At 37.2% G+C, this 14,731-nt stretch overlaps 1 protein-coding gene across 9 annotated transcripts in view; it reads left to right on the plus strand.

Moving 5' to 3' along the window:
• The window catches only part of RAPH1 (Ras association (RalGDS/AF-6) and pleckstrin homology domains 1), a 182,630-nt gene that overhangs the window by 134,920 nt on the left and 32,979 nt on the right, over nt 1–14,731 (plus strand). For all 9 annotated transcript variants that reach the window (XM_015868251.3, XM_085553346.1, XM_085553348.1 and 6 more), the window contains 3 exons: nt 2,968–3,087; nt 7,035–7,140; nt 8,165–8,682. In XM_015868251.3, coding sequence (XP_015723737.2) covers nt 2,968–3,087; nt 7,035–7,140; nt 8,165–8,682 — 744 coding nt within the window. The remainder of the gene's footprint in view (nt 1–2,967; nt 3,088–7,034; nt 7,141–8,164; nt 8,683–14,731) is intronic.

A 14,731-nucleotide genomic window follows, 5' to 3' on the forward strand; every position in this document is an offset into this window, starting at 1 on the left:
TCATAGAATCATAGAATTACTCAGGTTGGAAAAGACCTTAAAGATCATCAAGTCCAACCTCAGCCCAACCATAGTACCCTAACTCTACCAGCTCTCTGCTAAATCATATCTCTGAGCACCACAAGGGATCACCTCCCTTGGCCTATTGGCCACACTTTTGATGCAGCCCAGGATATGGTTGGCTTTCTGTGTTGTGTGGACACATTGCTGGCTCATGTCCAGCTTGTAATCTACAGTCCCTCAAGGTTCTTTTTGGCAGGACTGTATGCAATCTGTTCATCCCCTAGCTTTTATTGATAGTAAGGATTGCCACAAGCCAGGTGCAAAGTCTTGTACTTGGCAGATTGTTTAATTGTGAGTAGAAGAGAGTTGTCTCAAGTGACACTTATGCAGAGCAGCTTCGTTCACTAAGCCTGTTGCTGCCTGTGGTTGATGTGATACTGGGGAGCAGTGGAGCATCCTCTTGCTACATCAACAGTACTTCTAGAACAGGGTGTGGTAGTTTCAGCCAGGCTTCTCAGGTTTACATCTGAGCACCATACCTGAAGAAAACTGAATTTTACTTTTGGATTAGGGTAAAGAACTTGATTTACAAGAAAAGATTTAAGGTTACAATGTGGATAGCTTAGTTATGTTTAGGAGAGGAGTATTTGTGTGCATTTATTAGAAGATTCTGAGAGGAAAAGAGAATGTTTTAGTGTGAAAGTCTTGGGAAAATGTAGAGGATTAAGTGCAAAATAAAAGAATGATCAGAAGACGCTTCCTGACACAGAAGGCTTGTGGTGGATGGAGCAAGTCTCTCCAACAAAGTTACAGAGACTTGGTTGCTTGGCATTTTTAAAATTAAACTGAGGATGACATGTGAATGGGCATTGGGAAGTCTGAAGATGTGCTTCAGTCTTTGTTGAAAGAGTGGTTTTATGAAAGAACTTTCTCTGTATTGTGAAATTACGAACTGTTCTAGTGTCTGATCTAGCTTCATGGAGTGAAGAAGAGGAATTAAGCAAGCCAAGTCTGATCTACTGATGATTCTGCTTTGCTTTGTACTGTAACACCCTCTAATACTGAATAGAAAAAAAAAAAAAAATGTCATGCCACTGAAGACAGTATATTTTTACTTCCTTTTGAAACACGATTGTTACATGAATTAGGGGCTTTTGATGATCTCTAGAGGTCCCATCCAAACCATACAGCCCTGTGATTCTCTTGGGTCCACTGCTCAAGCCTGTCTATATTATAGTACCTTTAAGGTAAGCAGCTGCATTCTTTTCTCCCACAAAAGTAAAATTTCAGCAGGAGTTTTAAGCTGCTTTGCCTACAGCACTTGGATGGCAGTATTTTGTACCTGTGGGAAGCTCTGTCTTCAGCTAACTTCAGAGTAGAAGGTTGTCTCTGGCCTCCTGTTGCCTGATTATTGAGGTGAAGTAAAATGTAAATAATACAGGAATACAAGTAAAGGTTGTTTTAAATCATGGAGGTCTTTTTTTGCTATAAATAGTCTAAAACTGATTGAACAGAGAACACTTTTGTAGTCTTTGGAAATCTGTCATCAGTTCAACTCTGCAGTACAGTGATGTCTTTCAGATCAAGATTTATTTCCCGAAGACAAGTAATTTAAATTTTGCATACTTAGAAGCAACGTTTTAAGTGGAACGTTTGAAAGCCTGTGTAGCAAATTCCTATGCTCTCCATGGGTTCACCATATCAAGGGACATTGCCAGCTATGGTTTGCTGGGGCTTTTGTGTGCTACTTTGGATGACTTGTTCACATCTCTCTTTGAATGTTCTTTATCGTGTTGCAAACATTTTTTTTTGGGTTTTTTTTTGGTGTGTGTGTGTGTGTGCTTAATCACTCCTAAATTGCTACCTATGGCATTTTCTCTCAGAGTATGTTAAAATCTCTAAATTTGCATTCTCAACAAATCCTGAATTTAAAAGTGAGGATCTACCATGGAAGGGGCTTGGAGGATGTGTTCGGGAAGAAAAGCTTTTTAACAACAAATTAATTTCCTTTCAGTTCATAATAGGTAATCTTTGGAGAATGTTAAGTCTACTTTGGACGCTCAGTCTTGTTAAATAAAAGTGAGTCAGCTAGCTGTAATGGTGACCCTTTGTTTATAGGTGAGGGGTTTCTTGGTCAGATGGAAATTGTGCAGTATCACTGAAGTAATCTGGAGAGTGTCCAAAATTTAAACAACTTGATTGCTTGTATTCTCTGTAGCTTGCTTAAGCATTTCTGTTTACAGATGTGTAAAGTCAGCTATTTGTTGCATAGTGAGACTGCACTTCCTTCGGGTTCCTTAGCTGTGGTCAGCTGAATTCTTTGGACAAGAGTTGAATTTTTCTTAATGTAAAGTCTGTACAATTTGCCGATAATAGCTGGCAATGAAAACGTGCAAGGTTGAAGAGAATTCTTGGGGGAGAGAGGCTCTGGGGAGACCTCACTGTAGCTTTCCAGTACTTAAAAGGAGTGTATAAACTGGAGAGGGAATGATTGTTTACGTGGGTTGATAGTGATAGGACAAGGGGGAATGGTTTTAAACTAAGACATGGAAGGTTTAGGTTAGATATAAGGAGGAAGTTTTTCTCTCAGAGGGTGATGATGCTCTGGAACAGGCTTTCCAGAGAGGTTGTGGATGCCCCATCCCTGGAGGCATTCTTTCTATAAGGTTAGCATGAAATAATGTCTGCTGTTGTATTAAGCATTTTGGACTTTGTTCTTCATCTTTTTCTGTATGATTCTGGCATAAAGTGGAATGTAAGAGTGGCGAATTATCCACTGCAACTTTCATGCTTACACATCAGAAGTGAGCACTGTCATCAACTTAGTATGAATGTGCAATTTCTGTAGAGCATATGGACAAGCATGCCTTGACTTCAGAATGTTTTTTCAGGAGTATAGCAGCTGACACAAGCTTTCTTGAACACTGATGCAATCTGAGTGTTCCTTTTTTCTTTTTTTTTCAGATGGAGCAATTATCAGATGAAGAGCTTGACCATGGTGCAGAAGAAGACAGTGATAAGGAAGATCAGGATCTGGACAAGATGTTTGGAGCCTGGCTAGGAGAACTGGACAAACTCACACAGGTTGGGAGGTTTCAGTCATCTCATAGAATAATTATAAATAATTATTACATATTTATTTTCAATTGAATTCTAACTACTTTAACAAGTATCTTTTTGAACACTTCAGATGGGTATGAATTAAGACTTTTAGATGTGGTGCTTTGTCAGGGTCAAGTATGTATCCTCAGCTGTTTCATTGTGTGAGCGTAGAAGATGCCTCTTAGTTAATTAGCACTACCACTTGGAGCAGGACTAGCTGTAACATATGACCAACTTAAGAGAGTTCTGAACTAAGTACTCAATTTTCCTATTTCCAAGTTGTTAAATTCAATTTTTACAGTCTGATAGTTACACCTTTCTCAGAGGGTGCAAATCTGTTGGGAAACTTTTGTCTTCTTGTATATAGAGAAATGCAGACTTCAGCTGGCTAGTGCTAGGCTGTATCTCCAAACACACAGTTGGGCATTGTCTAGTGGTAATGTAAGTCAGTCTATTTGTTGCACCTGAACAGCAATAAGGAATAAGTGTGAATGGTGTCAATGAAGATGTGCTCAGGTCATCTAATTCACCCTAGGTGACCATTATTCCAGAGTGCTTTTCCAGCATCAGAGTGGCAACTAACAGGTCACCTCTTGACATTTTTCTAGTGCTTCTTCTTTCCTTCACAAGCAAATCTTACATTTTGCATGATATGCCAGGTTTCGAAGGTGAAAGTCCATTTCTCTGTGACCTCCTGCTTTGTTTTTTCCAGCCATTTGTGCTGGCCCTCCTGGACAGCGTATTTCATTTTCTCATTCTTTGTGATGTAGATTTTAGGTAATGATGTGATGCTTCAAGTTTCAATAAGCTAGTTGGGAAGAGGCTTCTCTCATCACTTCTTTACTGTAAGCTTGGGGGAAGAGTCTTCATCTTACGTGAAGACTGACAGAAAATAGATTCAATCATACAACAGCACATTTCAGATTCAGTCTCATGCATATTATCTTTGGTTTAAAGGACCTACCTGCAAATTCTAAATGCAGATGACCTTTTAAAATAGGGTAAAATGGGGCAATAAAGAATCCTACCTTTTCAAATGAATAGAAGATACTGTGAAATAAATATACACCTCATAATTCTTAGTGTCTTTAATTCTCTGTGAAAGGCTTTTAATGGTGAGAATCCTTTCACAGAGCCCATGCCTTCAAGGTACCTCTATTGAGAATCTTCATGTGGAAGCACAATGGATAATTGGTTTTAGACTTTTGTTCGTGGTTTCACTTGAGCAAATGTGAGTAACTTCAAAATACACGTACTTTCACTACAGCTCACAGCTGTATGTTTAGTATACAGACTTTCTGCTGATATCTGAATTTGTCCTAATCCATGCAAAATGCTTAAAATATACAAACAAGTAGTGAAGGGCAGGACACAAGCTGTTTGTTTCTTGCTTATGTATTGCCATGCCACACAGTCTGCAATATAGCCATACAGTTGCACTTCTGTCTTTTGTAACTACTGAGAAGTGACATTTCCCCCAGAACTTTGAATAACCTCGTAATATTTTGTATAAACAAGTTAATGCAGTCTGTTGTGTCTCAGATTGCTTGTTTGGTAAATAGTTATGTCTTGATTCAGCTGAGCTCCCAATAAAGGGGCGTGATTAAATTTAATGAGCTCCAAAGGGCATTCTGGTGTAGTTTTAGCATTTGTTGCTATTTATCAGCTGCACTCTGAAAGCAATGGGAGAAGAAGAATTTTGTCCACAAGTTCCTTGAACTTATAACTTCCTTTTCAGATTTCCTATTCCTATTTGCTTACTTTGGGAAGACTGAAAGTAAGACCTAGATTCCTTTCCAGACAGGAATGCTTTTTTAAAAGATATGGAATTGTTAAGATGCCTTTGAGATAATTTAAATTCACTTCGCCCTCTTTAACCCTTTGCCTAGTGAAAGTATTATAAAATGCAGCTGTGAAATTTTCAACATGTGAGCAGAAACTGCACTAGCTAGTGCTGCTTCAGTTCTCATCAGCTTCCAAAACTGAAATTTTGCATTATTAATTATGGAGATTGTTCTCCAGTAATACAAGAGCTGCTCTGAAATTAATGCCACCTATTTCATTATGTTGGTCCACAGTATCAGAGGTGGATATTGGTGGTACGGAGGTGGGGGTTGAGCCTTCCCACCAGTATTCGGTTACAATTTGTTGTCATCTAGCAGGGGGCAGCCTGGCAAAATGGTGTCTGACATGGAGGTGTGTATGAAGCAAAGGTGTGTTGTTGAACTCCTCCTTGCAGAAAAAATGGCACCCATTGAAATTTGTCCATTCTTGCTGGCTGTTTATAGGGACCAAGCAGTAGATTTGTGCATGGTGAGGCAGTGGGTGGTGCATTTCAGCAGTGATGTCAACAACAACAACAACAACAAAAAAAAGAAGCAATGTTCCAGACAGCCAAGAAGATTTTTCCAAGCACAGCATGCAGGCATTTATTGGTTGCTGGTAAAAATGCACAGCTAATAGTGGTGATTATGTTGAAAAATAGTGTTTAGTAGCCAGGAATTTTCTTGATCAAATAGTGTTATTGTGCCCTTTATTTCCATGGAAATAAATAGGAGGCATTATATTTGGAGTGACCTTCATAGTATAGTATATCCCAGTTATTTTAAAGAATAGAATCATAGAATAATTTTGATTGGAAGGAACCTTTAAGATCATCTGATTCTAATGCCCTGCTATAGGCAGGGATACCTTCCTCTGGACCAGATGCTCACAGCCCCATCTAGCCTGGCCTTGAATGCTTCCATGGAGGGGGCATTCACAACCCTGTGTACTAATGCTATTATTTTTAAATTTAAGAAAACGTACTTTGAATATTTTTAACCAGAACCTATTTGCTCTGCTTTGCAGGCAGCCTCTTGGTTTAGTTGGAAGGAATGATCCCTATTGTGCCTGCTCTGTTTCAAGTTTTCTTTGTTGCCTGTAGGGTTCTATTCTGATATTTTTCAACTGTTCTGTACGTAATAATATATAAGCTCTACTAGAGCTGTTTTTTCCACATAATAGAAAATAATCTTTTGATGCTAGAAGATGCTCTTCTTTTAGACAAACATGTATTTGGGAAAGCTTTATTATTAGAAGTGTTGCTTTTATTCACACTCTATGCAGGCCTGTCAAGCAACACCAGTAGCTAGATACTCCATGTAACACTTCTCACTCTGGGGGTGTCATGCAACTTTTGGGTTACCAGTTGGATCATAGTGCCTTACTGCTAGTGGTTAACTGTGAAGTTTTATGTCCTTTAATGTAACAACTGGATGTTTTGTGTAGGAAGAGTAATTGTCTTTTGATGTCATGTTTTGTTTTGTGATTTTTTTTTTTTAATCCCTTACTAGATGTTTTTTTGTTTTTTTGTTTTTGTTTTTTTTTTGTTTTTGTTGTTGTTTTTCTTGTAGTTTTTTCCCAGAACACTTATCATCTTTGGGCGGGAGTCACTTTCACAACTCAGTATTTTTCACAGAAAATATGAGAAAAAAAAACCCAATTTAGTAATTAAAAATCCCTTTTATAAAAAAGTAATTCTCCACTGAGTGCTTTTCTGTGCTTTTACCATGGATATGCTTTTTCCACGGGTATGCATTTCTTAGAGCATCACAGTTTGCATGTTTTAATACCTGTGTGATTCTCTACAGTGAAGTTCTTATAGATAAATCAGCTGTGTTTCAAAATGAGCTGGTATGTAACACCACTGAAACGCGCATTTGGAATTTGTTTCCTTCCTTTTAATTCTGTAACAAAAAAGAGATTAATATCTTTTCTGCAACAAAGTCTTTGTGATATAGTGTCATGTTGTCTTCTTTTTTTCTCCAGGATTTTAACTAAAAATTTTTTTTGCCAGGAACATTTTTGAAAAATTGGTAGATAGAGTTTATTTTCTTGAGGATTTCTTTGTCAATTTACATTCTTCTTTACATTCTCATCTTTTTCAGAGTTTGGATTCAGACAAGCCTGTGGCACCAGTGAAGAGATCACCTCTCCATCAAGAAACCAACCTTGCCAACTTCTCATATCGCTTCTCCATGTACAATTTGAATGGTTTGTTGAATTATTTACCTTCTACTTCTATTTTCTCTTTAACTTAAGAAAAGAAAAATCAAAAACTCTGTTTCAACCGTAAGTGAGAACATTATGAAACGTTTTCAGAGAATGTTAAAATACACTGTAGCTAGAAGTGAGAATGTTTGATTACAGCCTTGCTTTCTGATGGCAGAGAATTTTGAATACTGTCCATCCTTGTCTTTTATAGCACCTAGTATCTAGGAATTATAGTCTAGTATTTATAAAGAAAACTTGTTCTGGGATCTGGTCTTGTGAAAAAAAGGAATTAATATGTATTTGTTAAACAAGAAGAAAAAGCATCTTGCTTCATAAATGCATGAGAATGCTTTCATGTCAAACAAAAATCATACTTTTCTTTGTCTTAAAATAACTTTTTCTAGTTGTAATACAGGAAGCCTATAATTTAAAGGTTTGAGTGTGTATATAGTATTTTTTAGTGCTGCGAGTTGTTTTGTTTGTTTGTTTGTTTGCTTTTAAAGTAACACCACATTTTTTCACACTGTTTTTAAAGTAATGTCACATTTGCCTAGCAAAACACATTTCAGTGAAAAGCTGAAGCATGATATATACATTTTTAGTCATATCTGGTCACAGGAGAGCAGTTTCAACATTTCAAGTATAACAAAAAAAATCACAGGATTCTCCTATCAGAAAGTATAAGTATATATAAGTGTGTGTGTGTGTGTATATATATACACACACACTTATATATACTTATATATATATACTATATATATACTTATATATAGGTATATATAGGTTATATATACATTATATATATATATATAATATTTATATATAATATAAATATATATAATATATATAAATATAAATATATATATGTTTATCAGTGAGGACAGGTTTTACAATATAGATGGGGAGGGGAAATATTGCTTCTTTGGCCCAATATTTCAGCTATTAAATTCGGTAACACAAAATGAAGAGCTGCATTGAGGAATATAGCAAACCTGCTCATACTGAAAACTCTTCTTTATTGCAGAAGCTCTGAATCAGGGGGAGACTGTGGATCTAGATGCCCTCATGGCTGATCTCTGCTCCATAGAGCAGGAGCTCAGCAGCATTGGGTCTCATTCAGCAAATAATACTGCAGTGAAACACCTTGCCACAGAATCCAAAGTTCAGAAACCACCTACTAGCCGTCCTTCTACTAAGCATGGCAGTATGAAAGGACTATCGTCTTCATCTGGTAAGGTTACTAAACCATCGCATGCCAATGTTTCTTTGGATGACATCACTGCACAATTAGAGAAAGCTTCCTTGAGCATGGATGAGGCAGCCCAGCAGTCTGTAGCAGAAGATGCCAAACCAGTAGTTAATGCCCAGCACAGAAGGACAGCATCTGCTGGCACAGTGAGTGATGCTGAGGTGCGATCAATCAGTAACTCCTCCCGTTCCAGCATAACTTCTGCAGCTTCGAGCATGGACTCTTTGGATATCGATAAGGTGACAAGACCTCAAGAACTAGAGTTGACATCACAAGGACAACCAGTCACTGAGGTAATGTCATTAATTTAATAATTCTTTTGCTGTTTTTTTCTTCAAGCTCTTCTTTTTCTTCCTTTTTTTCCCCCCTTTTCACTAAGGCTGGTACTCGTTGCTAAATATGTTCCATTTAACAAAGCTGATTACAGATCAAGATTGCTTTTGCGTGGGCTACACACTATGGCTATTTTTTTTTTTTTTTGCTTTGTCTATCTGCAGTAATCTTAATGTAAAAAGTGTTGTTCTTGTTTTTATGAACTTTCCACATGTTTTCCCCTTCTACTCATGTGTTTTACTGTTTTATATTTAAAGTTTTTCTTCCAAGTAAATCTTATATGCTGTTTTTAAGATAGAAGAAGTGTACAGCACTGAAAAAGGGAATGAAAAGTTGAATGACATTACTACATTCATGTTACTGTATGCTCAGATTACTGCATGTGTGTCACATACTATGAATATCTGTCGGGAGCTATGACAGCAGTTCACCACTTCTTAATATTCCTCTTAAATGTATGGCAAGGAGAACTCTTCCAAAGAATGCCCAGCATGGAAAGCCAATTGTCATGGTAGAGAAATACCAAATCTGAGATTTTTTTTCCTCAGCACTGGTTAATAATAATCAGACAGCAATTTATATATTTTTTTAATTTAATTTTTATTTTATTTTTATTTTTATTTTTTTTAGTAACAACACAGTGAGTTTGAGAAATGTTGAAAGTGCTGGTGTGTTACATGAGGAATTGGGGAAAATGTTCCTGTGAATTTAAGAATTTAAGGAGAACCAAAAACATGAGTTCACTTTCAGTTTTCTCTCTACCAAAAAGAAAAGAGGAACAAGCTAAGTTTGTCCAAATCAATAATAAACACTAATTCGAATGAATTGAAGAAGTTATATGCTGAGGCACTGATAGGATTACCCTTCCAGTCTCCCAGTTTTCAGTTCTTCACATGGGATAAATGATTAACAAACCACCTGCTCCACTTACGTGACTGGATATTGTTGAATCAATAGACACAGTTCCAGAAGTTGCTTTGTCTTCACAGGAAGCTAATCCATATTGCTGCAAGTGTTGCAGTTACTTTCTCAGTTGCTTTCTGAGCTCTCAGTGAGTGACTTCAAGGCTCAGCTCCTTCCTCCCTCCTCACAGAGCTCTTTAGCCATTTGAGAGCTGTCTTTGTAAATTCAGTGATTGCTTCTCAGAAGAATGTGGCTATTGTTTCTTTGTCCAGATAAGTTGCTAAGAATGACTCCTTCAAAGGAGGTAACCAGCAAGTGGTGTTAATTTGAGAGCCAAATTCTGTTCTGGAGAGCAAAAACCTTTTCAGTGATCAACAGTGTTGCTTTGTTCCACACTGTCTGAGCTGTCTGGTCATCTTAATTTCGGTAGCCTGAGAAAAGTATTCATCCCTGAGATATTTTCTACCAAGTTTACAGAATTTATATTAAATGATTCATTATTAAATCTCTTACTTGATGGGACTTTTAATATGAAGCTGTTTTTCTTGTCTCACTGATGGTGATACAGGTGTTGGAAATCAGTAGTTCTATATCAGACAGCTGAACAGACAGAAGCTGCAGTCTTTGTACCTATGACTTCTACCTAATAACTACAAATTGCTTCACTTATATAATGAGACCTTGAAATAAAATATTCTTATCTTATTCTAAATGCAGAAACAACATTTGATTCCCACACAGGTAAATGAGATTTGTTCAGAGTTTTGGCAGATTCAGTAGTGGTGATTTTTCAATCAAAGGAATGTTATAAGTGGGCCAGAAACACAAGGCTTTGTTGGTAGAGTCACTGGGCATCAACAAGGATTTGTTCATTTAGTGGCTGAAAAGTACTGCTTAGTCCTCTGTTAATCTTCACGTCTAGGTTGTGGATCAAAACATTCTTCCTTATAGGACTGAATTCTGTCCTCTCACCCACACAGTTGATGTGGTTGTACTGTTTCTAATGAAGAACATCACTCAAACTGTGGGAGTAGCTCTGGGAGAAGACCTGATGCCAATGTGGGGGAAAAGAAAACTGGCAAAACACCAAAACCATGTGTCTTTTTATTATGGAGAAACTGGGAGAAGCATTACTTCATGACTTTAGCAGATGCATTTTTGATTTGTTATTCCCACCTGATGCTTTAAGTTTGCTCTTTTCTTTTGGTCTGTCTTCCCTGTGGCCTTTCTTTACTTGAGCTGACCTTTACGATTTTTCTTTGCTGCCATAGTTCTTATCAAAGAGGTCAGTGACTTGGCAGCTCTGCCCTTTTGACTGATCCACACTGTCCACTCCGGGCAGTGTAAGGACTTAAAAATAGATAAATAAATAAAACAAAATTTGTCCTTTCTTCCACAACTTAGTTTTATAGAAATCACTAGAGGAAGGGAATAACATAAAGTATAATAGAAGACTTCTGGCAGGGAAAATGCTTGCCTGAAAAAGAACATTAAGCTTTGTGGCTACTATCTTGAGCTTTCTGTCTTAGAAAATAATTCTGCAGCATGTTTGAGCCTCTTTACCTGGAAATGTAGGGAAATGCTTTAAAAGGATGGCAATGCAGAGGTACACTGAAGTTATGTGTAGTCTGGTACCCTATGCTAGTGATAGATATGTAAAGATCTGCAGTTCCAAAAATGATAGGGAACGAGGGAAGATTGCTGATGTGTGCTGGTACGTAGGAGGAGGGCGTGCATAGCCAAGAGCTAGAGAGTATACATCTCTTAGTGGTAATGGGATTCTTCAAATCTTCTTGCAGTAGGAAAGGCACCTGTGTTATTCCTTGTTCTAGCAGTCTGCCCTGTATGGGCTACATGATACGAAAAATGCATGAGCATCATGACAAATAGTGGTTCTCATTGATCCTGTTCACCAGGACCATCCTTGTTCTTCTAAATGTCCTGAATTTGTATGTGTCACTTTCTGGGGAGTTGACTGAAATTCCCTGGGTTGTCTAAAATCACAGTTTTATTTGTTGCCATCATTATCTATTTTCTGTCTTTCTTAATGATTCTTAACACTATCTATTTGGATACTGTGAACGTTACAGGAGAAATCTTTGAAGTCATTACTCTCACAATCTTTCCTTGGTGGAACCAAGTGTTGTCTGCCTGCACTTGTGTTCTTATCTTTGCTCTTCTCTAAACACTGCTGAGTGAGAAAAGATGCTTCCACCTCCTCAGTGTTCTGTCCCCTAGAGTTCACTCAGTTTTACTGCAGTTTTTTACTCAATTTAAATTTGCTTTTCACAAAATTATTTCCAAATCTATGCTCCAACTGTATTCTTTAAATTGGTAGGTCGCTTTTTGTCATCCATGTTTGTAAATCTGTAATGAGTGGCATCCACTTCAAATGTTAATTTCTGCTTATCAGATAGTTTACTTGAATGTAGAGCTGAATGAGTGATGTAGTAGCAAGAACAAGGGAAGAAGTGATGGCTAGATGAGTAACTTGTCCCCTTCACCTTCTGATACTGTTTCTCCATTCCTTCTGTACCCTTGCTACCAGAAATTCTCTTTTTGCAGTGCTCTATGCTGGAGCAAAAGGAGAAAGAAGTAGTGGAGAGAGAATAGAGAGCTGTGTTGATCATGCTTGCATAGCTAGCGAAAGGCCTGTTCATGATCAGTCACTGTTGTTGTCCTGCATATGCTTAATGAAGACATCATAGATAAGTTTCAAGTCTGCCATCTGGTCTGGCATAGTACAGCATCCCTCACCACCTCCTTCCCAACAAGGTGGAGTTATTTATGTTTGTAACCCATTTTGCATAACTGTGACATCCTGACTTGTGTATGAAGATAAATTTCTAGTTGTGTTCAAAATAGTTAATGGAAAGTCATAACTTGAAATACCAGTAGACCACCTTTTTCTTCCTTTTTTTCTTTTTAAAATTACTAGTCACAAAATGTGAAGTTGACAGTAGAGGAAAATTGTGCATTTGTCATCCTGAAGCATTTCTTTGCCTTTCAATTTTGCTGTCCTAAGAAGCATGAGCAGTCCAGTTTTCAGATGTTCTTGAAATAAAGGTAAAATAACTCTTTACTTGCCAGTTTTTGGAGGAGGCTTTCAAAATACCTTCTGAGTTAAATATATCAGTCTATGAAGTGTAAGCAGTGTTTAGCAGTGTTTGTGTTCTGGTAATCAAGTATGCTTAACAATTCATTTTGAAGTTTATACATGATAGTTAAAATGATATTCTTTGTAGAAAATGAGCTAGAAGCCAAAGGTTAGTAATATATTCTTCCCATGTCTCCAAAACTAGCACCTATTTTTTTCCACATTATGCTTATGGAATCTGCAAAGAAAATTATGGAATAGAATATTGATTTATTTATGGGTAAAAACTTCTAGAATCTTCAAGAGTCATTCTCCAAGTTTAAATTATTAGACACATATGGAATTGTATGCTAAAAAAAAAAAAGAAAAAAAAAAAGGTTATGACAAAATAAGTGTAAGTGAAAGGGAAAACAAGGAGATAAGCATTGGCCTTGTATTGATAGGACTTGATTCTGTGATCAGTGTATCAGGCTAATTTCATGGCTGCAAATCTAGAATTTGCTGTGCAACTTCTTTCACATAGGAGGAGATTCATGAAATTGTAGCAGGAAACTGGTTAGTGTAAAAGGAGGAAGAATATATTTATCTTCTGGGATTTCTAGTCAATTTTACCAGACACTGATGATTAAGCTTAAAAGTTTCCTCCCTAGGAGGAACAGGAAAAGGGACAGTATAATACTTGTCTTCTTTGATGCAGCTGGCTGGCAGAATTTTCAGTTATGAGGTATTTTGTTACCATCATGGTTTAATCCAGCCAGACAGCTCTTGACCACTCATCTGCTGCCCATTCTCACTGGGTGGAAAGGGGGGTGAAAACTGGAGAGGTAAAAACAGTGTGTTGTCAACACCACTAACAGTCTAAAACACAACACCATATGAGCCTTTGGAAAAAAAAATAACTCTGTCCCAGCTAAAACCATGACACTGAAAACAAAAGGCATTGTTTATGCCTAAATGTTGTTCTCCATATTGTTCTGTGGTGTTTGAGTTTTCTGTGGACCACCAGATCTGTTGCCTCTGCTGCCTGTTGATTTGCGCAGAAGCTTTTGTGGTAGCCCCTTGTTTGTATCCAGAAAAGTAGTGCTTTATTGGTAAAAATTTGCCTTTAATATTCTCATTCTTTCTTCTGTCATGTCTTTCTGAAGATATCAGACACTTGATAGTTTCTAATGTGCAGCTCTTGTGACTTTTTAAGATGAATGTGCATATTTCAAGCTTCATCAACCTGCACTTTCCAGTTACCAGCGGAGCAGCTACCCTCTTCAGAATGCTTACGATTCTGGGCATGAGGGTGTACATGTGCTGTTTTGATTAATAATACTAAAAGTAGATGCTCTTCTTATCTGCAGTCCAGTGGTCTTTTTTATCCTTCTAGCTTTTTCTTTTTCATCTTCACACACATTGCTTAGAGAAATTGCCATCACTGACTTCCATCAGTTGCAGAAGACAGTTTAGATCAGGCACTGCCTAAGAAACTTCTTTTTTAATAAATCTTATTGATTTCATTTGGATTCCACAGCATTTTAGAGAGACCCTTGTTTTTGTGGTAGAGTTTACTAAGACAAAATTAGAATGTTAGTACAGATAAGCTGAGAAAATATTTGATTAGAGGCTAGAACTGTTAATAGAGTAATCTACAAGAGAAAAAAAAAAACAACAACCCTGTAGATCAGTGACAACATATATGTAGACAACATACATCTCAGAAGAAGCCAATAGACCTGGGTATCTAGACTAGGGAACAGAAATATCACATCTGTAGGAAATAAGCAACAGATGACTTGTTTGTCCTTAATTCAGATTGCCAAAAATCAAATTTGGAACAGATGACAAAATTGAGAACACAGCAGCCAACTGTGGGGCATTAAAATCTGAGAGGAGAAAGGAATTTATGTAGTTTACTTCCGTTGCATACACTTTATAATATAGGATAAAAGTTAGGTTTTGTCATATTAGCAAGGGCATTTGAACCCACAGTCAGTACTGTGCATGCTGGTTGGTGTTTAGTT

The sequence above is a fragment of the Coturnix japonica genome, chromosome 7 (genome assembly GCF_054131305.1).
Source record: "Coturnix japonica strain WE chromosome 7, WE-NBRP24, whole genome shotgun sequence".
Classification (NCBI taxonomy): Eukaryota; Metazoa; Chordata; class Aves; order Galliformes; family Phasianidae; genus Coturnix; species Coturnix japonica.